This window comes from Strigops habroptila, chromosome 9, assembly GCF_004027225.2.
Source record: "Strigops habroptila isolate Jane chromosome 9, bStrHab1.2.pri, whole genome shotgun sequence".
In the NCBI taxonomy this organism is placed as follows: domain Eukaryota; kingdom Metazoa; phylum Chordata; class Aves; order Psittaciformes; family Psittacidae; genus Strigops; species Strigops habroptila.
In genome coordinates this window covers 1,170,564-1,194,441 of record NC_044285.2, presented here as the reverse complement: position 1 = coordinate 1,194,441, position 23,878 = coordinate 1,170,564, and the positions used below count along the sequence as shown (strand labels likewise).

General features: G+C 45.7%; 1 protein-coding gene across 6 annotated transcripts; it reads left to right on the top strand.

Annotated features, from left to right (window-relative positions):
* The first annotated feature begins 1,043 nt into the window (after positions 1 to 1,043).
* Positions 1,044 to 16,896, top strand: KIF23 (kinesin family member 23). 6 transcript variants are annotated; one of them, XM_030498220.1, is made up of 24 exons: positions 1,044 to 1,116; positions 1,222 to 1,291; positions 1,383 to 1,511; positions 2,225 to 2,330; positions 2,675 to 2,811; positions 3,457 to 3,566; positions 4,137 to 4,307; positions 5,238 to 5,279; positions 5,699 to 5,811; positions 5,942 to 6,063; positions 6,610 to 6,712; positions 7,023 to 7,102; positions 7,193 to 7,312; positions 7,808 to 7,967; positions 8,506 to 8,673; positions 8,907 to 9,064; positions 9,422 to 9,595; positions 10,288 to 10,467; positions 10,862 to 11,143; positions 13,027 to 13,257; positions 13,965 to 14,047; positions 14,335 to 14,416; positions 14,536 to 14,606; positions 16,107 to 16,896. In XM_030498220.1, exons 1-24 carry the CDS (start codon positions 1,106 to 1,108, stop codon positions 16,120 to 16,122), a joined length of 2,919 nt encoding a protein of 972 aa, XP_030354080.1. In that variant the 5' UTR covers positions 1,044 to 1,105; the 3' UTR covers positions 16,123 to 16,896. The 6 variants fall into 6 exon arrangements, with proteins under 6 accessions (XP_030354080.1, XP_030354078.1, XP_030354079.1 ...); XM_030498218.1 differs by having other exon boundaries at positions 10,838 to 11,143; XM_030498219.1 differs by lacking the exon at positions 16,107 to 16,896 and adding an exon at positions 15,478 to 16,098 and having other exon boundaries at positions 10,838 to 11,143.
* The last annotated feature ends 6,982 nt before the right edge of the window (positions 16,897 to 23,878 follow it).

Below are 23,878 nucleotides of genomic sequence, written 5' to 3'. Positions count from 1 at the left end.
CAGTCTCCCCTCTGGCAGGTTAAAGCCATTCCCCTTGGCCTGTCCCTACAGGCCCTTGTCCAAAGCCCATCTCCAGGTTTCCTGTAGGTCTTTGCAGCCCCATCTCATCAGTTTTAGGGTGCAGGGTGGTGTGATGGTGGGACTCATCCTGGGGAGATCAGGTCCCTTTTGGCTGTTTGAATCCTTGATGTGTGCTCTGAGAACAATAAGAAACCGAAGCGTTTCAGTGTATTGTAAATCACTGTTTAGAGGTGAAGCTTGGCCCAGAACAGCGACTCCTTTCTGCTAGCGGTCATGGTACAGAATTAAAGTCAGCTTGGTGGGATTTCTTTGGATTTACTCTTCTTTTTTCCCCTTAGAGGGGCAAACTTACTCAATTTGCACTAAAACTGAGAACTGTCTGTGGCTTAGGGGAGGTTGCGCTCAAATCACCTTTAGAAGCTTTAGAGCCGCTTTAGAGCCGCTGCCCGGGGTTTAAACCCAATGACTTCACCATTTACCCCACCCGAAGGGCAGACAGTCGGGTCTTTGGTGGTGGTGTGTGTCCGGGTTTCTCACGCGTGTCTCACCTCCGCGTTACCGGCCCCGTTCCACCGCCGAGCACCTCCTCCGGGCTGGGAACGACCCGACCCTCCTCCAGGCAGGCGGTGCGGCAGGCAGGGGCAGGCGGGCCGGCCGGGTTACACCACCGACACGGGCTGTCCTTGTCCCTGCTCACGCACACGTGGAGCTGCCTGCGGAGCGGGCTCCCGGGGGCAATGCGGGGTGGGAACGGCCGCTGCGCGCTCCCTGCGGGGCACCGGGGCCTCGGCGCGGCGGCTTCGGCGACCCCGCTGCGGCAGGGCCTGGCGCCGGCTCCTCCAGGCCGCGAGTCCGCCCGCCCAGCAGGGGGCAGCCACGCTGCGGGTCCGCGCCCGATGGCGTCGCCATAGCAACGCTTGCAGTGGGGCGGGGCGGGGTGCGGTGCCGCCGTGACGTAACCGCGCTGCGCAGCGACGTGCGCGGTGACTGGTTAGATTTGAATCGCGGCGGGCGCGCGGGGCGGCGGTTGCGGCACAGCGGAGCCGGGCGCGGGGCGGCAGCGGCGGCCGCCTCCTGTCGCGACATGAAGGCGGCGTAAGTCCGGCCCCGGCCCCCTTCCCCTCAGCCCCTGCCCGGCGGCGCGGTCCGGTTCCGCCGGGCCCGTGGTGCCGCCGCCGCTCACGCCTCTCCTTCCCTCAGCAGGATCAAGGCGCCGCGGAGGCCGGCGCTGAAGAAGCCATCGAACCCCTGCGTGAAGGATCCCGTGGGGGTGAGTGCGGGGCTGCGGGGGGTGCGGGGTCCCGCCGGGGCTGCGCTGACAACGGGCCCTGCGTCCCCCTTCCCGTCCCGTCCCTCCGCAGGTGTACTGCAGGGTGCGGCCGCTGAGCCTCCCGGACCAGGAGTGCTGCATCGAGGTGATCGATGAGACCACGGTGCAGATCCACCCGCCCGAGGGATACCGGGTGTTTCGCAACGGGGAGTACCGGGAGGTAAGGGCTGGGGGTGGGTGGGGGGCTCTGCGGGAGTGGCCTCGCCTTGCGGCTGGGCTGGGCTGGAGGGGGTGTTTTCCCGCCTGGAATTGAGGCTGGAGGTCCTTTGGTGTCTCTCGCAGTGTGCAGATCAGCAGCTTCTCTTAGAAAAGTGGGGTTTTAAACCCGGAAAACCATCTAGAGCAAAGTCACCCGTTTCCTTAACCATCCAATGTGTTCTCCGTAGACAAAAAGGCTTCTTCTGAAGGGTCGAGGAAGGGTAAAAGGAACAAAAGCAAAGTGGGAATAAGTTCTTCCCTGTGAGGGTGCTGAGGCGCTGGCACAGGGTGCCCAGAGAAGCTGTGGCTGCCCCATCCCTGGCAGTGTTCAAGGCCAGGTTGGACACAGGGGCTTGGAGCAACCTGCTCTAGTGGAAGGTGTCCCTGCCTGTGGCAGGGGTTGGAGCTGGATGAGCTTTAAGGTCCGTTCCAACCCAAACCAGGCTGGGATTCTGTGAAATGTTTAGATTTCTTGAAGGGCTCTTTCATTCCAGACTAATTGAAAGAAACCAGCTCTAAGCTAAACTGGACACAACTGAATTAATGCTTCATTTATCCTGAACAGATGTTTCCTCAAAAAGGAGGATTTTGGCCATACATATAGAATGGGGAGCCAGAGCAATGTCATTCTGAATAGAGAAAATGAAGGCTTAAGATGGCATATCTTCTTTTCAGACACAATATTCCTTTAAAGAAGTGTTTGGCACCCTCGTTATTCAGAAGCAGCTCTTTGACGTGGTGGCTAAACCTCTAGTGGAAGATCTCATTCATGGGAAAAATGGTAAGCAAGAACTTGTTCTCTGCTGCTTGCCTGTGTGTCTGCCATGCAGTTTGTTATAGTGCTGTGACTTCACGTGTCTCAAGGTTTCTTAGCTTGTCTAGGTAAAAGCATACGTATCTTGTTTGCCATGTGGTTCAGCATCCTTGGAAGCTCTTTTTGCCTTTTACTGCTTCTTAAACTTTTTACCCTTTTTTGAAGCATGTGTTACTTTACTGTTAACTGTTCAAAAGGACCCATTGATTTTCCCAAGTATGTTTGACCCAGCAAAGACAAGGTGTGTGGTTATAACTGAGCTGTTTCTTGACACAGCAAGCAGGATTAACTAACTTTCCTGCCCCTTCTAGGTCTCCTTTTTACGTATGGTGTGACAGGCAGTGGGAAAACACACACCATGACAGGATCTCCTGGTGATGGAGGCCTTCTCCCCCGGTGTTTGGATATGATCTTCAACAGCATAGGACCGTTCCAGGCCAAGCGATTTGTGAGTGGTTTTGTGCTGCATTCTCCACTCTGTTGCCTGTAACAGCCTAAGCCCACTATTAAAACCTTATGTTCAAAGTGTCTCCTGCCCACTCCTGTGACTGGAGCACTTTAAAAAGAAAACCAACCAGAAAGAACCCACATGATTGAGATTTGAGGAGCTGGGCTCAGGAGACAGGTTTGGTACCTAGGATGGACATTCCATGAAGATGTATGGTGTGGCTGGCCTTATAATTGTTGCTCATTCTTTAATTAATAAAGAAATGAGGAAGCTTTCTGGGTTATGGGCTGAGATCTAGCCACAGCATACAAAGCCACAGGAAACCTTATCTAAAATAATATAGATGTGAGGCTTTTCTCATAGTCAAACATCTCCGGATTTTGGTATCTAAATATATTTGAAATAATACTGCAAGTCTTTTCCTTGGTTGTGTGCAGCTTGGGAGCTTCTCTGGAATATTGTTATCTCAGAAACATCTGGTTTCTGTCAGATCTACTTCACGTTAGCCAGCAGACAGAGTGTGAGTGAGGAGCATGGTGTGTGTTAGCTGCCAGACAGCTTGATCAAATCATTTGTTTCGCTGCCCAACACTTGTGTTCTCTCTATTGTTTGTTGTTATATTGTCTAAACAAAATCACTGCTCAGGTTTTTAAGCTTGATGACAAGAATGGTGTGAATGTCCAGTGTGAAGTAGATGCCCTATTAGAGCGCCAGAAAAGAGATGCCATGCCTATTCCAAAAACTCCATCTGGCAAGTAAGTCTCTATTGTAACGTGCAGAATGGATTTAGTTCATATAAATGTTATCCTGTCGTTGTGGTTTTAACGTACCTTGGTCTCTATCCTTCCCTTAAAAAAAAAACAAGCATAAGGACAAAATATTAATGAGAAGTTAATACATTGCATGTGGTTTGAGCAATTGCAAAAGTGTTTAAAAGGCTTGGAATCGGGCAACAGAAGTCTGGGTTTTGTACCTGCTAACCCATGAGTAAGATGCAGTGGCTTGGCCAAGTAGGAATACTGTGAAGTTAAACTTGGGGATATTTTGCAAAGTAGTGATTTGCTGAATGGAGGATAGGAACACTGACTGGGATTTTGCAAGGCATTTCTTGCTGGCAATGTGTCCAGCAGTGTCAGATGAAAGTTTATCTACTTTATTTTCACGCTACTTTTTTTAATGCAGTGTCACTGGATGTGCTGTCATTAGCTGCTGGTGTGAGCGTTTCCCTACTCAAAGCATGTATTTGTCAGTAGACTTGCTGTTTCACTGCCTTGTCACTGGCTGTGGATGCTTCACTACAATCACTTCTTGTGTGTGTCCAACAGGCGACAAATCGACCCAGAATTTGCAGATATGATCAATGTGCAGGATCACTGCAAAGCAGAAGAGGTTGATGAAGATAATGTCTATGGTGTCTTTGTCTCCTATATTGAGATCTACAACAACTACATATATGACCTCCTGGAGGAAACTCCCTTTGAGCCTATAAAACCAAAGTTAGTTTTATGAATACCATTACTCCTACTTTAGTTGTGCTTTTGCAGGAGCTACAATATGTCTTTGCAGCTGGAGTCTTGGCAAGTCTGGCTCAATTCATGGGAATCACTTGAAAAAGGTGATGGCAAAGGAGTCCAGGCAATAGTATTTAAGTGTGCTAAGTGCTGATGGTTGTTCTGCTGCTACTAAGACTTGGCACCCAGTTCCCTTTTATAATGGGAGATTAATAAGCAAATACTTAATTTGTTAGGCAGTGCGTTCTATCCCACTGAGATTCTAAATCTCTTCATGCTATTCTGTGAGTACTGTTCCTAGCAGGTGACTGCCACTTGAAGTAAGCCATTCCACAGCTGGCATTTTATTTTCCTGGAAACAGTCTATTGGGTGAAAGTTGCTATTTTGTCGATCTATAGTTAATGCAAGTTTGCATAGGATCTCACTTGATGCCAGTAACTTCCCATAAAACCAGAAAGGAATTGTCTCATAAATTAAATTCTGTGTGTTTTGGGGAAGGGGTGTACTCAACTGATGTCTAAAATCAGTGAATCTTGAGGCTGTCAGAAAAAGCAGTCTGCAAATCAGACTTTGAATGCATTGGTTTTAGACCTAAACCCATTAAAGCAACCCCCATGCCTGCCCATTGGTACATGTGTTAATTAAAGAGTTGGCTGATTTACAAAGACTAACTAGAGCAAAACGTCAGGAGCTGTCTCCAGGGCACTGATTGGAAAAGGGTTTGAATCTCTGGGAATGCTTTTTAAAGAAGTATGGAATTATTGGCTTTAGTATTCTGCTAATATCCAAAAATCAGCCTATGAGTGATCTTGGATTATTTCTGTTTATGGAAGCTGCAGTCTATTATATATGAAATGATTTTTAGGCACAAGCTGAATGACTTAATATTTTTTTTAACCCTGTTTTTTTGGTAGGTGGAACAATTGCAACACTCCTGTGCGAAATGGTGACTTTATGTATGTGCACAAGAATATTATTGCCAATACTGAAAAGTGACCTTTCCTTTTAGTAGAAGCAGAAAGCAAACTTAACTGGCTCTGTCTCTTCTTGCTTTCCTAGCAAATATAGAACACTGCTGAAGCCATCTTGCTTCTGTGTGCATGTAGAAAAACAATAGCTGCCACCCAAACCCATGATTTCTAGTAAGAGTTGCAATTAAACGTAGCTTCTAAATTAAAGCAGTAGCTGAAGTGTAACTAATCTTGGCTGAGTGTGTGTCCATGTACTTGTACTTCCTCTTCCATCTGCTGTACGGATAATTGAGATATTCAGTCTGAGTTTTGTACTTAAACAAAAGAAAATTTGCATGACACAATGTATTGTATAGAAAACTCAATTCTAGTGTTGTCTGTTTTGTTTCTTCCCTGTCCTTAAGACCTCCACAGTCCAAAATACTTCGTGAGGACCAGAATCACAACATGTATGTCACAGGATGCACAGAAGTAGAGGTGAAATCTACAGAAGAAGCTTTTGAAGTGTTTTGGAGAGGTAAACCTTGGAATATAACTTCTGAAATGCAGTGCAGATGTGAAATCCTTTGAAAGCAGAATGGCTTTGCCAGGGGGTGAGCCTGTGAGATAAAACGGGGGTTTGGAAGGATTGTTTCTGTTCTGAACAGGTCAAAAGAAGAGGCGGATTGCAAACACTCAGCTGAATCGAGAATCCAGTCGCTCTCACAGTGTTTTCATTATAAAGTTGGCTCAGGCACCGCTGGATGCAGATGGAGACAATGTGCTGCAGGTGAATTCCAGGGCACAACTCTCTGTGTCTGTATATGTGTGTGTGTGTAGGTTAGAAAAGGCAGTGAACTGTGCAGCATGGCCCACTAAAACCATTCCTGTGTCTTGAGCGTTAGCAACTTCATTGTGAAGGAAATCAAAGTTACTGAATTTCAAGTCTCTGACAGAATTAGTTTCCTTTTTGTAATGAAAACAGGATGTTAAAATAGAGCACAAAGCTGCTTATTTGGTTTTTACCTCTGCTGCTTTTGAGCAAAACCTCTTAATCTAAAAAGTGGAGGATTTGAATGAGTACAGTTGTATCTCTCTTGTGGCCCAAGACAGTGGGGATCTGCTAAACCTGCCCACAAGAAGAGCTTGTGATGCCCAGCTCCTTTGCATTAAGGGCTATAAAAACACCCTCAGACTTTATTGAAAGGCAGAACACACATTTTTTTGAAGTGTGCATATACTAGTTTAGGTTTGGGAGGTGAGGGGGGAACACCCCACCCTGTTAGAAGGAACATAGAGCTGATCTTAGCCTAATGTAATTTGTTTTCTGTAACAGGAGAAAGAGCAGATCACTTTAAGCCAGCTGTCCTTAGTTGATCTGGCTGGAAGTGAAAGAACTAATAGAACAAAGGCTGAAGGCAACAGGTTGCGAGAAGCAGGTATGTGACCACCTTTAGACTGCCTTGGTAATCATATAGATCATAGATCTACTCCTAGAAAAGATGTAGGAAGAATTGTTCTGCTTTCATGTTCAGTTGTCTGATTTGATGACCTTAAATTCTCCAGTTTGGAAACCAGCAGTCTTCAGTAGCACTTGCTCTGCTACTTCGGTTAATTACAGCAGTTATCTGTAACAAATAGAACTTAATTCCAGGCAATTTGTTCTTAAACTGCTAAATAATTTGGGAATCTGATCCAAAAAGCTGCTTACAGCATTGTTCTGCCTTGTGTTTTGTTTTGGGATTTAAGGTAATATTAATCAGTCACTGATGACATTGAGAACGTGTATTGAAGTCCTGAGGGAAAACCAGATGTATGGAACAAATAAGGTATGCAACCCCTTATCTAATTATCTATTGACTTGACAAATATCTGGTGTAATGAAAGATTACTACATCTTTCATGTACTTTATTTTCAGATGGTTCCTTACAGAGATTCCAAACTGACTCATCTCTTCAAGAACTATTTTGACGGTGAAGGGAAAGTGCGTATGATTGTGTGTGTTAACCCTAAAGCCGAGGACTACGAGGAAAGCTTGGTAACCTCCTTGCAGATCTTACCTCCTTCCCTCTTTTTTCACTGAATTCTTCTACTTAGTAGATGAGAGGAATGATAATTTCTGTTGCTTGGGCACTTCGTGTAATCAAATATAATATTTTAGGGTAAAAGTGCTCTCCAAGTCTTATTTTTCCTCTTAAAAATTGCAACTGCAACTTGCTTGTAAAATAGGGAGAGTCCCTCTTATTTGCAGAGGTGAAAATATTTAGGTGTTTGATCCCCACTGTGATAGTACTGGCAAAAACTTGAGCTGTCTGCACAGTTGGTTTCATGGTTCCTTTGGGGTCTGCGGATGGGGAGGTGTGACTGGGAAGGCTCCTTCTTACTCCGCTTCAATCTCAACCTATCTACTTGACATTATAGCTTGATAATGTCTCCTCTAATACTTTTATTGACCTAAAATATCACTTTCCAACTTCAAGTGGCCTGCCTCTTGGTTAGGTTTGGTGTTCAGCTTGCTTTTGTTCTGTTGTAGCAAGTGATGCGCTTTGCAGAGATGACGCAGGAGGTTGAAGTGGCAAGACCTGCCGACAGACCCATCTGTGGCTTGACACCAGGCCGGCGCTTCAGGAATCAGGCCTTCAGAGAGGAGCTCCAAAGGAAGCTGGAGATGAGGGGAGGCCCAATAAGTGGAGGTAAATACTAGAATGCTGGTGATTACAGCAGGTTTTTTCCTCTTAGCAGTTGGAGGCTATTTTAAAACAAGTTATTTGAGCCTTGGAAGTGCAAAAGTAACTTAGCTGTGAGCCTCCTCTGCGATAGGCACTACTCATTTCATCCTGCGGTGCTACTTGTAGTATAAACCCAGTTACTGTGGAAGTCTCACAGTAATTCTTTGTTATTGGTGATGAGTTGAATTCACGGTCCCATTATTGCAGCTCCTGAAAGGAAATTGTGCTGAGGATGATACTTTGATGTTTTTGTACGCTTAGGGCCTCATTTAGAAATCGAGAGTAGCCTGGAGGTATTATAAAGCGATGAATTGAGAATGTCACATTTAATCTTCTCTCAATGCTGTCATCTCTTCTGAAAACTTCTAGTTCTCATTAATAATTCCACGTTCTGTCTGCTTCGTGCTATTCTGGAATGAATGATCTGTGGCTGTGCATTGTCAAATGGAGCTTTTCTGTTCTGTAGCTTGCTGACAGACTCTCTTGGCTTTAAATCTTACAGAGGCAGAAGAGCAAGCTTTTTCAGAACTGTTTTTGCAGAACTTTCCTCCGTTGCCTTCATGTGAGCTATTGGATATTAATGATGATCAAACACTTCCAAAGGTGATTGAAGTCCTGGAAAAACGCCATAAACTACGACAAATGTTGACAGAGGAGATTGCCAAAACCGGTAAGAGTTTGAACATCAGTTTGGAGCTAGATTTTGGAGTCTTTATTACTACTCAAGGGATCTCTCCTATATCTTCTGTACCAACATGAAGTATCTTGTCTAGATCGATCATTTTAAAAGCCTTTTTTGAGGTAATGAAATAGCTCAAAGCATTGTTGGTAGGAGAAAACCAGAAGTGCTTTTGATAACGTGGAGATATGCTGAGAAGATAAAATATATCGATTCCTTTGCAGTGCTTGCATTTAAAACAATACTGCAAGAATTTGACTCCAATGTTGCGTCCAAGGACAACTATATTCAAGGAAAACTGTCTGAAAAAGATAAAATAATAGCAGAGCAGAAAATGGAGCTGGAACGCCTGGAGAAGAAAATAAAAACTTTGGAATACAAGGTCAGTTTCTTCCTTGTCTAAAGCCAAGCACCAAGTGCATGTGTGTCATTTGGCAAGCTGCTTGATGTCAGGAGTTGCTTGCAAGATGGGTGTTAGAAACAAGATTGAAAGTATTTTGTGGGAAACTCGTACTGAACACTTTTTGGCTTTCTTATGAGGTGAGGCTTAATACATGAAGATGGGCAACTTATGTTGTAAAATCTGTGAAAGTGTGGAATGTTGACTATTATCTGGGTATATTTGTACAACAGCTGACACATTCTAGTATGTGTTAACAGTCAAATAAAACTGGCAATTCTGAGCTTAGGTGGTCATGCTTCTAAGAAGCATTGCCAAATCCTTCCTCTCTTCCTCCAGATTGATATCTTGGAGAAAACTACAACAATTTATGAAGAAGACAAGCGTAATCTTCAGCAAGAGCTAGAAAGCAAGAGCCAGAAACTGCAGCGTCAGGCTTCTGACAAGCGGAGGATGGAGGCACGATTGCAAGGCATGGTGGCAGAAACCACCATGAAATGGGAGAAGGAGTGTGTAAGTACACTACATCTGTTAGAAAGGTGTAATGGAGTGATGCTGGGTGGTGCCAGGCACCTTGGGTTTTGTGAGGGATTTTCTACAGTGGTAGCATTAAGAATGGAGGTCTGTCTGGCTTTTAATTATGGACTCTGACATTTTGAACTGAACTTTTCTGTGTGTACAATGGTACGAAATTCCTCGAGGACTTCTGATGCAGTTAGAGCAGCTCTCTTGATCTCTGTGTCACTTCTCAATATGTGGAATTTGTTCTTTTGGGTTTGTGGCACTCTAAGGAGGGATTCTCTTGTTCCATCAGTTGTCAGTAGAAGCCTAATGTCAGAATTTCCCCTTTATCCGCATGTAAAGTCTTGCTCAGTACTTGACAAGCAATAAGGAAAGGATATCTGAGGGATTAACTCTTACTACTGCAGGACTCTACTGCTTCAGCATCATTGCTAGAACTGTAGTTAGACATGTTCCTATTTGTTGTAATTTAGGAAGCAAACACTTATGGAATTAAACATGATATTATTTTGTAATCTGCAAAGTCTTTATTTGACTTGACATGTCATTATTTCCAATAGCTTGTCTCTCAGTGGGGAAGAACTTTGTTCCACGTGGAATATGCAATTCCCTTCAAGCTTTCAGCACAATTACTTGTGCTGTCATGTAAGGTACTTCATGCTTTTCATCCCGTGTCTTTGTAGGAGCGTCGTGTAGCAGCAAAGCAGCTGGAAATGCAGAACAAACTTTGGGTTAAAGATGAAAAACTGAAGCAACTGAAGGCCATTGTTACTGAACCAAAAAATGAGAAGCCAGAGAGGCCTTCACGGGTGAGAGACCGAGAGAAGCCTCTTCAGAGATCAGTGTCTCCTTCACCAGCACCTGTAAGTTGCCTTTAAAACACTTCTCAATATAGAGAAAAGCACAGTTATAATAATGAACTAAAGTGCAGGCTCCTTATTTTTAGCGGCTAGAAAATACTTCCCAAGCACAGAATTTGAATGACTTAAACTTGCTTTGAATTCTTTGTCTCCTGTTGTATTTATCATTGCTTTTTATTCATGCTCCTACCTTCTAATGCTACTGGTATTGGAAGAATGCCTGATTCTTAATGCTGTCACTGCAACACAATACCTCTCCAAACCCATCAGCTTGAACAGCTGAATTGGCACTCTGCACCTTGTCAGTATTCGAAGTTTTGTTGCCTTGAAAGTTGTTCTGTGTGTTCACTAATTTCTTGCCTATTCTCTCTAGCCTCTTAGTAACTCTCTTACTCAGGTCCCTAACAGCCAGCGGCTCGTGAGCAACCTGCAGGTGCACAGACGTTCTAACTCTTGTAGCAACATTTCTGTGGCATCCTGTGTTATGGAATGGGAGCAGAAAACCCCTTCACACAAGCATACCAGTGGCACTTCTAATGCAAGGAGTAGACAACAAGAAGCAGAACAAAATAGAGACTATAACATGTCAAACAGAAGGCGAGGGATGTGCTGGACTGGAGTCACTGAACTTCCCAGGCATAGAGATGAGCTAGAAATAGAAGAGGATCAATGCCACAGGGTTAGTGCTGCTCCTGTCAAAAGCTCAAAGTAGTGTTGCTTAGTCTGGCTCTAAAGCTCATTACAACTGCTCTTACACTAAGCACACCTAACATAGATGGTAGTTTCCCCCTTACTGTATTTCTCATAGGATAGTTCTGTTTCCAGGTGGAATCTCACTACTCCTCTTTGACTTCTTAATTTGATGTTTAGAAACTCCTTAAAAGCAGCGTGTGCATTTCTTGCTGGTGCATAGATAGCACTGTGAGGAACTCTGAACCAGCTAGACTTTTTCTCTAGCTATAAATGTCCTTGTGTTTTAACTTGTGTCTGTCTCCTCATATCTATCTTGCAGCCTGCAATTTACCATAGTCTGTTTGGGCAGCTTAAAAGGTGGTCTTATGAGCCTTGCCTGCAAATGTCTAATGGAAACAGTGCTTGGACAAACATCTCGCTTGTGTAACTGTTAACTCTCTTAGAACAGTCTTTCTTAACTTTCACATCTGTGTTAAAACTGGGGCTTTGCTTAGAGGAGGGAGACTTCATTTTCATTAAAGTGATGCATGCAAATGTTTGATTTGGTGGCATCTCTGTCACGTTATAGCACTGCCACAGTGGCTCAGGTAAATCAAAGAGAACTGCACACCCCCTCCTCTTAGAGAGCTTCTGGAGAGGAGAAAAGTTAATCATGGTATGATTAATTGGTGAGTGCTCTCAAAATTCTTGTCACTTGCTGGCCCTTTGAAGTGAGGGACAGGCTTTTAAGCAAATGCTATTCCAATTAACTAATACACGAATTGCTGTCAGCAGAGAAAGGAATGTGATCTGTGCCACAGTAAAATGTGACCAGTAATAGCACATCCTCTCTTTAGAACACGAGTTCTAAGGCACCTTGGCAGAATTGTTTCCAAAAAAATCAACTTAAATAAGCACGTGCCAATTAAAATGTATTGAAATTATTTCTTTTTCTTTTTTTGATGGAAGATTTTTGCTGAAAGCCCAATTTCCTTATATATGTTTAATGATGAGGAGCTGCTTTAGACTTGTAAGAGGTTTTATCTGTAAAGGGTCCAGCCAATCTCATGTCTGTTGGTCAAAGAAATCCTAATTGATGCTCATCACCTGACAGTGCAGCAGGTGGGACTTGGATTCATAGGTTTGGATGAGGTAACCTCAGCATGGTTCAGAGGTCTCCAAAATGAGTGTGTGAATGGAGCAGAGAGAGTCTGCAAATAGTCTTTCAAAATCCCATTCAAAGATCCTGAAGGAACCAGGTTTTTAACTGAGTTTCCAGAACATTCTGATTTTCCTGAGCAACTGACAATAATGTTCATAAAATAGAAATGTATGAACTTCTCATGGATTTCCAACAGCTGAGTTGAGAGGCAATAGCACCAGCACAGGGGATGCTGCTTCTGCTCTGTTTCCTCAGTATTAGGAGGTTTTGCCTCCTTTAAAGATGTTGGAAATCCATACCCTGCTCGCTTTGCTACCCCAAAATCCATCTTGAATCATGAATGTATCAATGGAAACAATTCTCTCTTGTGGTTGGTTAATATGTTCATAGCAATCAGGTTTGATTTGGAAAGTTGGGAGGAGCATTACCAAACAACAACAGTCTCCTCCTTGAGGAGGCTTTCTTAGGTCTGGAGCGCAACAGATTGGGTAACAGCTAAAACTCACAAGAAATAGGAATTGGCACAGAAAGAATCCATTAATAACTCCCTGCAAGGCTCTTTGTAATGGGGCCTTTCAGGATGTGCTTTGAAAGCCCTTTAGGAAGGAAGCTTTGATCTTCCTACAGACACATCTTAACCAGACCTGCAAAGTTCACTTCTGCTCGTGACACCCTGCGCGACATTTCCTGTGTGCTGATTTCTCCTGATTCTCTTCCACCCTGCTCAGAGCGCACCTGCAGTTCGCCTCAGACGCAGACGGTCCCGCTCAGTTGGGGAGAGATGGGTGGATCACAAACCACCTTCTAATGTGCCCACTGAGACAGTCATGCAGCCTCAAGTGCCTCATGCCATCACGGTGGTGGCTGCAAGCGAAAAGGCGCTAGCTAAGTGTGACAAGTACATGCTGACGCACCAGGAGCTAGCCTCCGATGGGGAGATTGAAACTAAGCTCATTAAGGTAAAGCAAATGCCTTCGTTGTGGACTTGTGCTAACCCTGTCTAAAGCCATTTCTGGCGATGTATTTGTGCTACTGGCTTGTGAAAGGGTGTGTTTGGCCTGATCTGCTGTGAGATTTGAATTGGAAGTTCGTGCAGTTGGCTTCAAGGCAGCTGTTAGTGCCTGAAAATACTGTTCTTTGTCATTACTTCATATAAACCATTACAAACCTATTTAACCCAGTTTCCCTGAAAGTAATGAAGTGTTTTTTCTCTAGTAAAATGCAATAATCCATTTGTAGTGAGAGTTTTAGACTGACCTTGCAGAGTCAGCCTTGTTGAAGTGGTGCTGTTTCATTTCCAGTGGCAGTATGAGTAACTTGCTGCAGTGATGGATGCTCAAATGCTCCAGGACACAATTTCTGGTAGTCAACTGACAAGCAAAGTGGTGAGACAGCCCAGGCTTTGAACACTTGCAGTGTTTGTGTCCCACAATGCTGACTGCACTTACCTAAGGCATATTGAGAGCTCTTTGTAATTTGGAACAAGAAGGTTTTTGGTTCATTTTTCATTACAGTCCTTCTAATATTGCTGTTTCTTTGAGTTTTGCAAAAAGGCCTCACTTTTTTCATATGTTCTCATGAAAAGCAGTTTTCATGTGAAAGCCACTGCCGTATCTGTTGTGCTGATCTAGTGACTGTATCTTGCCAACTGCTTTTTGCTTCCCAGGGTGATGTTTTCAAAACCAGAGGTGGTGGACAGGCTGTGCAGTTCACAGAGATAGAGACTCTGAAGCAAGAATCTCCAACTGGGTGAGTTGTGGTCTCAACTTCAGGTTCTGATGCTGCTGGAGGTGTGTAACTCCAGCAGTGCATGTGGAACTGCTTCTGATCCAAGTGATTGAACAGGAAGTTGTTGAATCTAACTTGAAATCATGTAAAAGTAACTTGGTGAGGCTTATAGATACTAAAGCTGTTTTTAAGGCTGGACTGCTGTTAAGAGCTAAGTATTTATTTAGGAAATATAAAATGTGTTCTATTGCATATATGAGAATCTGCCAAAATACATGATGCTTGTAACCCTCTTCATACTCTTTCAGTCGAAAGCGAAGATCGTCACCTCCCAATCCTGACCAGCCTGAGGATGCTGCAGACTCGGAATGGACTGATGTGGAAACCAGAGTAAGCCAAAAAGGAAGAAGGGGGTTATCTCATGCTTGATCTGGATGAGAATTTGGGGTAATGCTTGTAGCTGGGTGGGAGGGGTTAGCGATAGAGACTGATTTTGTGTGTCCTGTCAGTGCTCTGTGGCAGTGGAGATGAGGGCAGGATCAGCTCTTGGACCTGGATATCAGCATCATGCTCAGCCCAAGTAAGTGCATCTCTCCTTTGTAGTTGGGGATCATGTTCTCTTTCCTGTAACATCTAACATGGGAGATCTTTCTTTTTCCCCCCATTGACCTTGCTGCCCTACCTACTTTAGGTTTGGGGTGCATACCTTTTAAGCAGGATCGTTCAGGGTTAGAAGCTGGTGACAGGATAGGTCTGTAGGAGACTCTAACCAGAAGACAACTTAATAATTCTTAGATCTCAACATTCAGCTCACTGCACTGAACACTGGTTTGATCTCATGCTATCCCAGCTCTAAAGAGCTGGGAATTGTAGAATGCCTGTCAGGTCCAGAGCGGAACGGGTTTAAGAATGGCAGTGATAAAGTGCTAAGCTATATTGCCTCTTGTCCCTCAGCCTTTATCAGATGCTGATGTAGTGAAGAATAGTCATTTTTAATAAATTTAAACTAAACTAGGTTACAGTTTCAGCATGGCCTAGTGAGGAGGGAGCTGAGGGTGACCACAGGGTATATCTAATGGTTTACTTGAACACAGCTAATGTTCCAGCTGCTGCCTGCTGTGTCATTATCAAGGTACCTACTAAGGAAGCATGGGCTCTAGTTATGCTAGAAGAAACTTTCCTCCCCTTCAAATGCATATATAAGAGTTCTTCAGGTCTTTAACGTGGTGGGATCGGTGGCAGCTGCACCCAGGAATGGAAGCTTACCAAGCCAGAAGTCCCAGTTTCTAACAAAGTCCAAATGATCCTGCAGTTTGTAAGGCTGGTGCTAAAACCTGAGCCCCACATCTAACAAAACCCTTCACTGACAAAGGAAATGCTTCAGATAAGATAGTTCTGTTAAACCAGAGGTTGCAGAGCAGAATTCAATCTCCAGATTTGGCCTCTTGCAGCTAGGTGCTGGCAGTGCTCTGGAGGTCGCCTGTTCAGCTCGGAGGAAGAAAATGTGCAGTTTGCAAGACATTTACAGCAGGAGAAAGGGCTGGAGAGAGACAGAGAGTGGTTGTGAAGCCAAAATCAACTAAACTCACTGCATTTGGAACCCAGAAAGTTTAGAACTATGGTGGAAGGGTGTTTTGGAGTGTCTGACATCAGCAATCCCCCTTTCAGATAAGGTGACAAATATGAGCCTTTCATCCTGTTAGCATATACTTTGTTACGTCTCTTATTAGAAGCAGAGACCTACTCAAGGTGGCTACTGCTACTCGCAGCCTTGCCTGCAGCCTTGTAATGTTGTAGTAAATCCTTTAGTTTACGTGTATTGAGTTGGAGCTTGTATTTATTTTAGCTTATTAAATAATTTAAATCAACCTTTGTTTTATGCTCACAACTGTCTAAGAAAGAAAGGGAAACACACGTGTTTCCTGCTAAATAAGATCTTTAGTTTTAATTGTTGCATTTCCTAGCATAGGAAGTATGTGAGACTTATGTATACAGCAGACTAGGTAAATGAGGGATTTACTGTTAAAGAAAACTGCTGCTGTGTAAAACCTGGAAGTTATTTGTGGCTTTTCTCTTTTAGGCGAAGAAAACCATGAACTTAACATACTACTTAACAAGAGCACGGGATTCCTCTTGATTTTATCAGACTGATGTAATCTCTGTTGCCAGTGATAAACCCGATGAAAACTGCTGTGCTATCGCACAGGCTGATGTTTCTGTAACCTCCTGTGCCAGGCAATGGTTAAATGGGAGATACCTCTTGCAGTCCCAAAGAAGCATGTGCGTGGCTATGTGTATTTTCAGTAGATATCAGGGGTTCTGCTGTTGTGCCCCCAGCCTCCTGAAGAACCTTCTGTCTTATATGTATTGAGCTGTATCTTTATAGACTAATGACACAAGGCTTTTGCCTTGCATTTATTTTTTCCAGCTTTTTATAGTGCAAAATACTTCTGGTCACTCTCCCTTGTCAGGTCCTCTGTTTTGAAGAGGCATAACTGCTGCTATTTATTTAGATGCAGTAACGCACTTTAAGAGTGTTTCTATGCCATTTCATATTTTATGATAACCAGCGCCAGCTCGGTAACATGGCTTTCTTGGAAGAATTACCTTTGATTATTTAATACACAAATCAGCTTGTAAAAAAACATTTCAATCTTCAGACTTTCATAGTAATGAAGCAAGAAAACGGTGGGCAACGGCGACTTGACGTCAGACCTACTTCATATTGTAGTGTAAGTAAATAATTAATGTTTTACATCTGTAGATACAGGGTAAAGGGGTCATTTGCTCACAGATATGGTGACAACTTTGTATATGTGTCTCTGCAAAGATGTTAAAAATAAATACTTTTATTCACTGGGTCTTACAAACCGTGTTCTTGTTACTTAGGGGTATGCGAAGCTACAGCAAACGAAAGTAAGCACCACAGCATTTTGGCAGTGTCTTGTGCAGAGCTCTCGATGAAGGCACCTTTTAGGATACTCCTGAAGTTTAAAGCAAGGAAGCTGCCTGGATCTCAAGATATGTTTTAGACAACCCTATCTTTGTGCCTGCAAACCGCTTTCGGGGGTGGTTAGTTCCATTTTGAGTGAGTGCCTTGTTAAAAGGTGTTGAAGCTTTGAGCTTTTTCCAGTGTGAGAAAAAGCTTTTCTTACCAAGTAGTTTAAAACCCTATTTTTTGTAAAACCTAGAGGATTTTTTAAGCGCTTTTTAAGGAAAAAGGCCCACAGCTGGAATGGAAAACTGCACAGCAGCAGTAGTGGCTGGCGCTCCTGCTGTCCTCTGCAGTAGTTGTAGTGTTCTAGCTATGAGCAGGCTTGACCATAATCGTTGAGAAAGCATTTGGTCTGGGAAACAAGAAGCCTTACTTCAAAAAGCTGCAGAGACAGCTCACCCTGTGTTGACAGGCCTTCACCTGTGAAACGTGTGTTCAGGATGCTGGTTGAAGTACCTTTTGTTACTTTTGTTTAAGTTGCTTATATTTACTGCCTGATTAGTTGAATGCAATGTCTTAGGATATAGCTAGTAAGCCCTAAGTGTCAAACAGAAGAAGATACACAGGGGAAAAAAGCAGCCTGAAGAAATATGTGGGTTTAAAAGGAGCTTTTGTGAACTTGGCGTTGGATCAGGCTGCCCGGGGAAGCGATGGAGTCACTGTCTCTGGAGGTATTTAACAGACGTGTAGATGTGACACTTAAGCACATGGTTTTCTGGTGGCCTTGGCCATGCCAGGTTAATGGTTGGACTTTGATCTTCAAGCTCTTGTCCAACCCAAACAATTCCCTGAGCTCAGGAGGCAAATCTTGGTGCTGGAGAAGTGGGAAGCATCGCGGCTGCAGCTGCATGGAGAGCTTATGCCACTAGATGGTGTGGAATAACCATCAGGGGCTGGATCCAGCTTCCTGCGCCCTGCGGGGAGGTAGGCTTTATCCTGGGCCTGGGAATTCCGCCCTTCCATGCTGTGGAGTCCTGGGATACCCCCAACTGTAGATTCCCTGCTTCTACACATCTTCCTGCCTTTTGCTGCTACCCTGGGTGAGGATAGGGATGGGAAAGAAACCTCAATAAGGCCCATGCTCCTGTTTCTGGCTTTTAAATGAACTCCTTCACGCTAAAATCATTAATATTAATGATGAGCCAGCCCATCACTAATAGTCAAACACATTGTCTCTGATTTGGATTTAATCACCCTGTCAGCAGAAATCACTGAAAGCTTTCCTGGGGAAACCTGGGAAGGAGACATGAGAAACTGATACTCTCAACTTAGCAAAGGGAAATAGCGACCTATGGAATGTGGCTTCATTTGGGTTGTTTGAAAAGCAACGTGGAAGCCTGGGTTAACTCTTAGTTCTCACATCACTGGTGGCAAAGGCTGCATGGCCAAAGTGTTTATTTCTCAGCTGTGTATTTTGACACAGTGTTTTGCAAGAGCTTTGCTCAAAAATTCCTGGTTTTGAAGGAGAAAGCTGTTAAGTTCAAAGAAAACAGTGGCTGCAGGCACTTTGTCCTGTTATAAAGGTTAATCAAAAGTGCAAATACAAAACCTTACTGAGGAGGGGTGTCTGTCCTTGCTGGCGCTGTGAGGAAGGTGGCAGCACGGTAACTACTTGTCTGAAGTCCATGACTTGTTCTTCATGTGCTTCGATGGTCCTTGAGGTCTGTGGCTGAGGTAAGTGCATTGGCCTCTTGCCTCTGAGTGGGATTTAAAGGGAAGGTTAAGGCTGGGCTGCTCTTCCTGGCTTGGGGTCTTGACTGTGCAGCCAACACAACCCTTCTGTCTTTATTAGTCACATCTTTAATTACCCAAATGCTATTGTTGTCCCCTGTGATGGGCACCATAGATAACTTTAAAGAGTGAAGCCTTGTGAGTGAGAAGGAGCTTTGCAAGCTGCCCTGCGTGTGTGTTTGGGAAAGACACAGGGCTTGGATGAGGGCTTGGGCTCCCTTTGTGAAGCCTGTTAGCTCAGGGGAGGAGACGACCATCAAGCTCAGCTCCCTTCCCAGGTCTAGCAATGCTTCCCCATCAGCAGAGCTGTGTTGGTGCCACTCAATCGCATTCCTCTGAAGTCGTTCTTCACGTCTTTGCGTCTTCTTCCTATATTTACCCTCGCACATAGCACTGGCAGTGTTTACTCTGCAAAGATTCCTCTAAGACTCAGCTAAGCACACAATTTACTCAGCTAACAAGGGCTGGCATTTATTGTGGGTATCTCTGTGTACTTGTTCTTCAGTCTCCGTTGACATTCGGTGGGAAGCGTTAAAACAAACAGCAGTGGGAGGGTTGGGTTGCCTGTACCAACCCTGCTCTGAAATAGCTGAGCAGGCTCCCTGCTTGATGTTGGCCAGAGCTGGCTCCCACCAGTCTGCTGTCAGCGAGGACGGAAAAGCCTTTCTGAAGCAAGTGGGTTGTGGTGAAAGATTTTTATCTTTGGAAACGCGGCTCTCCTTGCTCTGCAGTGCATGTTCACCCTCCTCCTTCTTCCCCTTGAGCTTTGCACTGATTGCAGCTAGCATTTCCTGAGTGGGTAAGGAAGTAGCCTTATGGAGTAACTCGAGTTGTTAGCAGGCAAGCTTTTGGGGGGCTTAGCCCCAAATTTGTTATTGCCCGATTCATTGGGCTAGAGCAATTCATAAAGCTGGGGCCCCTGGTGAGCTTTAAAGGTCCTTTCCAACCCAAACTGTTCTGTGATTCTATGATCTTGGGGTCTCGCTGCCGGCAGCAGGAATGTTTCCTGGGATCTGTTTACCCTGTGCATGGAAGAGGCAGCTTCCCCCTTTGCCTCCTGTTGGGATGCTTGAACCTGTTGCTGCGGAGCATCCGGTTATATGTACAAACTAAGCAACCAGGGTGATGTGAAAGCATGATCATTTGTGATCAGTGCTTTCCATTTAACAGGCTTCAGGGCAGGTCCTTGTTTCTGCCAGTCCTTCTCACTGCCAACAGGATCATGTTGTACCCCAGCAGGATGCATCACGCTGTTCTGCAAAGGCTGGTGAAAGCAGCTCGTCAGTGCCTTTATTTTGAGGCTTGTTTCTGGTTCCTGTAGCTGGAAGTCTGCAACACTTCAGCACTTCCATCACTTGCTTCTCTCTGGAAGAGGTGGATGCCCTGCTCTGCGAGCAAGCCTGGTGCGAGAGAAGAATCTCTGCCAGTTTGCCTGCCCTTCGGTTCCTTGCAAGCCAGCATTTGTCACGAATAGGGAGCTAGATTCATATTTACCTTTTGAGGGAACAAATTCCTACCACATCAGAATGAAGGATGAAGCTAATGCTGCCCCATCTTCCTGCCAGCTCTGAGTCGTCAGAGTTTCCTACTGGCAGAAGGTGAAGGCTCTGGACCCTGTTGCTTGGATGTTCTTGGCATTAATTTGCTGCAGCCTCTGCTGAGTAATGAAAAGCAGAAGAACACTCAGGCTTGACCCTGGAATTGAGCTGGAGCAGAGCTGCTGCTGAGCTGGGGCTGGTCCAGGCTCTGTCATTGAAACCGGGTCGAGGTAGGGGACAAAAGTTCAGGACCTCGATCCTGCATCCTTGGCAGTGAATCACTGCTAAGGGTCTAAGTACCAGAAGCCTGCAGGATTAGCTGAACTCTTCCTGGTGAACTTAATGGGGTTTTACTGCCTCCTCGCTGGCCTCCTGCTCCTCTTGCCAAGTGCTTTGCAGGGTATAGAAGGTGCCTGCACCCTGCTGCTGTGCTCAGCATTCCGGCTGTGTGCTCGGCAGGCTGCCAGGAGCCAAGGGAGGAAAACACGGATTCGGAGGAGCCTGTTTGCTTTAGGAGCTGGCAGCTCCTGTGCGTGCTTCACACTCGCATGCTGACATGCTGTGCCCCTGACCCGCAGGGCTCCAGCTGTCCTCAGCCTGGCCCCTCATCGGGGACTCTCAGTCCTCCCGCATTCCCTGGTGGAAGCTATTTGCAGAGGGGGATCAAAGGCATGGCTGGAAATCCTGGCACTGGGGGGTAGCAGGCTGCCTGGGCTGGAAGTCAGCTTCTGCTTCGAAGGCATTGCAGAGCATCCATGCTTTGGCTCTGTTCACCCAGCAGCGCCCATGGGCTGTGCTTGGAGATGGGTGGCTGGTGCTGCTGTGGGATGGGGAGGAGGAACGGGCTGTGATGTGAATCTGGGGTTCTGCTGCCCCATCACCACTGGGGTCCTGCGTACCACTGCTCCGTGTGTGACAGGGATGCAGGAATTTAGCTTCCTCTGAACAGCACATCCCTCCGGATGCAGGCAGGGACCAGAGTAGCTGCTGCTGGAGGCTTGGGATACGCTCACTGCTTAGTGATTATTCTTCCTTTCTCCCAGTGAACTGTTTTCTGTTTCTGTGGCTTCATGGGGCAGGCAGCCCAGGGTGGTCCATGGTGGGATGGCCTCCATCTCCCCCCGGCTACATCCACAGTGACAGTCTGTAGTGGCACTTAGGGGGCTGGGTGTGAAGCTGAAAGCTGACTCTTAATTGCAGGACTAAGCTTTAGATTGCCTGAAGGAATTAGAATTGGAGCTGCTTTTCTTTTGAGTGCTCTGTCCACAGCACAGTGTGAATAATTACAAGCAATAATCCTGGCAGGCACGAGCAGTCCTCATGGAGCCATGGCAGTAGGTGAACCACAAAGCCCATATTGGCAGAGTGGGGACAAAGCTGGGAGCAGCCTCGAGGGCTTGGGGCTGATGGAAATCACCTTGAACCTTAATACTGGAGGCAAAAGCATTTATCTTAGCATAGATGGCTGGTGTCTGAGAGCTTGGCAGCGTCAGTGTCCAGAGGACAGGGCTTTATCCTTATAAACAGGGCAGATGTTTATGTGCGGCGCTGGTGGCCATCCCCCTTCGGGCAGGACCTGCTCCGGCAGCTGGAATGACATGTAAGGAATGATCTTTTCCAACGAGCTGCTCCCTGCTTCCCAGAATAGCATTTGTCTCCAGCGCCTGCCTTGATTTATGTGGAGTTCAGATGCTGTTAAAAATAAGCCACCCACGAGCTAAAATTATGTTGTCTGGGATCAGAGTCAGCTTTGTGGACAGGGCGCCTATAAAAGGATGAGGAAAAGGGTGTTTGGGTGCTGATGGGGAGCAACGGTTGTTTTCTATAGGGAAGAAATTCATCCTTTGCCTTGGCTAAACCTATTATCCAGGGACAGGGATAGTGCTGGCACAGTTGGATCACCCCAAGCCAGCTCCCAGGGAAAGGCAACAGCTTATCTCTGCTGAGGGTTCACATTAGGACCCCAGGACTGGATATTCAAGACTTGAATTCACCATTTAACCCATGGTTCAGATGAAAACTCATTCACTGGTGAGCAAGGGGTTTAGCTGGTTGTAGAAGAGCCTCTTCTCCTGCCCCACCACCTCTTGTTCTGGAGCTTTGGATACTCGGGTTTATTTTTAAATACCATGAGCTGCTCTTGTTGTTTTATTAGGAAAAAACCCCTCTAAAGCCTGTAAAATACAAGTCCCTTGGATAGAAGCTAATCCTCTTATTTCTACACATTTCTGGATGATTAAATGGCTGGATTATTTAAGTAGTGATTTGTTACGAGATTGCATCATCAAGGAGATCTAAGGTATAAACATTGGCTTTGGGCTCTTGGCTCTCTGCTGGTGAAAGGGGCACAAGGTGTTCTGCAGACAAAAGCCAGAGGAATGAAATGAAATGAGCATGTGGAGCAGCAGGTCACGGTGAAGTCCCTGAACCCACGTTGGCTCACGGAGATTTAACCTTTACAGGGAACACATCCTGTAAGTAACATCAGCTCTGCCTGGTAAATCTTGTACCCTGCTGCGTCCTGAGGTGAAGCAGCCCTTCTGCTCTGCTTGGAGCTGTTCCGAAGTCATTTGTTAGCTTCCCAGGCCTGGTTTAGCCTTTCCCTTGTAGGTGTTTGTGCAGCCTCTGCCTGGCAAGGGGAGCACAGGGGGTTCTGGTGCATCAGCACCCATGGGTGGCCTCCTCACCCACCAGTGCCACTGTCCATGCATGGGCAGTGGTGGATGGTGCTTGATCATGTTGCTGTGGTCCTGCCCTGAAACACCTTCAGGCCCCCTGCAGCAGGGGGATGCAGCCTTTGGGGGGCAATAGAGGCAGAAGGACATGGAAAAATATTGGGAATGAGGGTGCTGGAGATGCTCTGGAGGGTGGCTGTGTGGGGCACTCTGCCTTCTCGTGGCGCATAGGGAAAACAGAGGAAGATCTCCCATGCTGTGCTTCATCACTTACCATAGTCCTCTGGATGCATGAATTCTCAGAATCCCAGCCTGGTTTGGGTTGGAAGGGACCTTAAAGCTCCTCCAGCTCCAACCCCCTGCCACGGGCAGGGACACCTTCCACTAGAGCAGGTTGCTCCAAGCCCCTGTGTCCAACCTGGCCTTGAACACTGCCAGGGATGGGGCAGCCACAGCTTCTCTGGGAAAAGTCTGTGCCAGCGCCTCAGCACCCTCACAGGGAAGAGCTTCTGCCTCAGAGCTCATCTCAATCTCCCCTCTGGCAGGTTAAAGCCATTCCCTTGGACTTCAGTGACTGCGTCTGAGCAGCAAAGGGGATTTAGGAAGGAAATCTGTTCATTAGGATCTGTGGTCTTGTATCTAGGTAGATAGAGGAAGGTGAGTGCATGTGTTTTTGCCTCTGGATTAGCGACCAGCAGATCTGGGACTTGTTTTCTGCATGTGATAAGCTAAAATCAACTGGTTTGAATATTTTCCGGGCTGTTGGATGGAGGGATGATGGTGGCTGCAAATCAAGGGGCACCGGTGGCAGGGTGAGCCTTCTGCAAAGGTTTGGGTTTATAATGTTTAGAAGAAGAGCCGTTGGAATGAACCAATGCAAACAAAAAGTTGCAATAATAGAAGTATGTTAAAT

Excerpts from the sequence above, each read along its gene's own strand:
- KIF23 (XM_030498218.1), top strand. Across the intron at positions 4,308-5,237 it reads TTTGAGCCTATAAAACCAAA|GTGGAACAATTGCAACACTC; the intron begins GTTAGTTTTATG and ends TTTTTTTGGTAG. Across the intron at positions 6,713-7,022 it reads CAACAGGTTGCGAGAAGCAG|GTAATATTAATCAGTCACTG; the intron begins GTATGTGACCAC and ends TTGGGATTTAAG.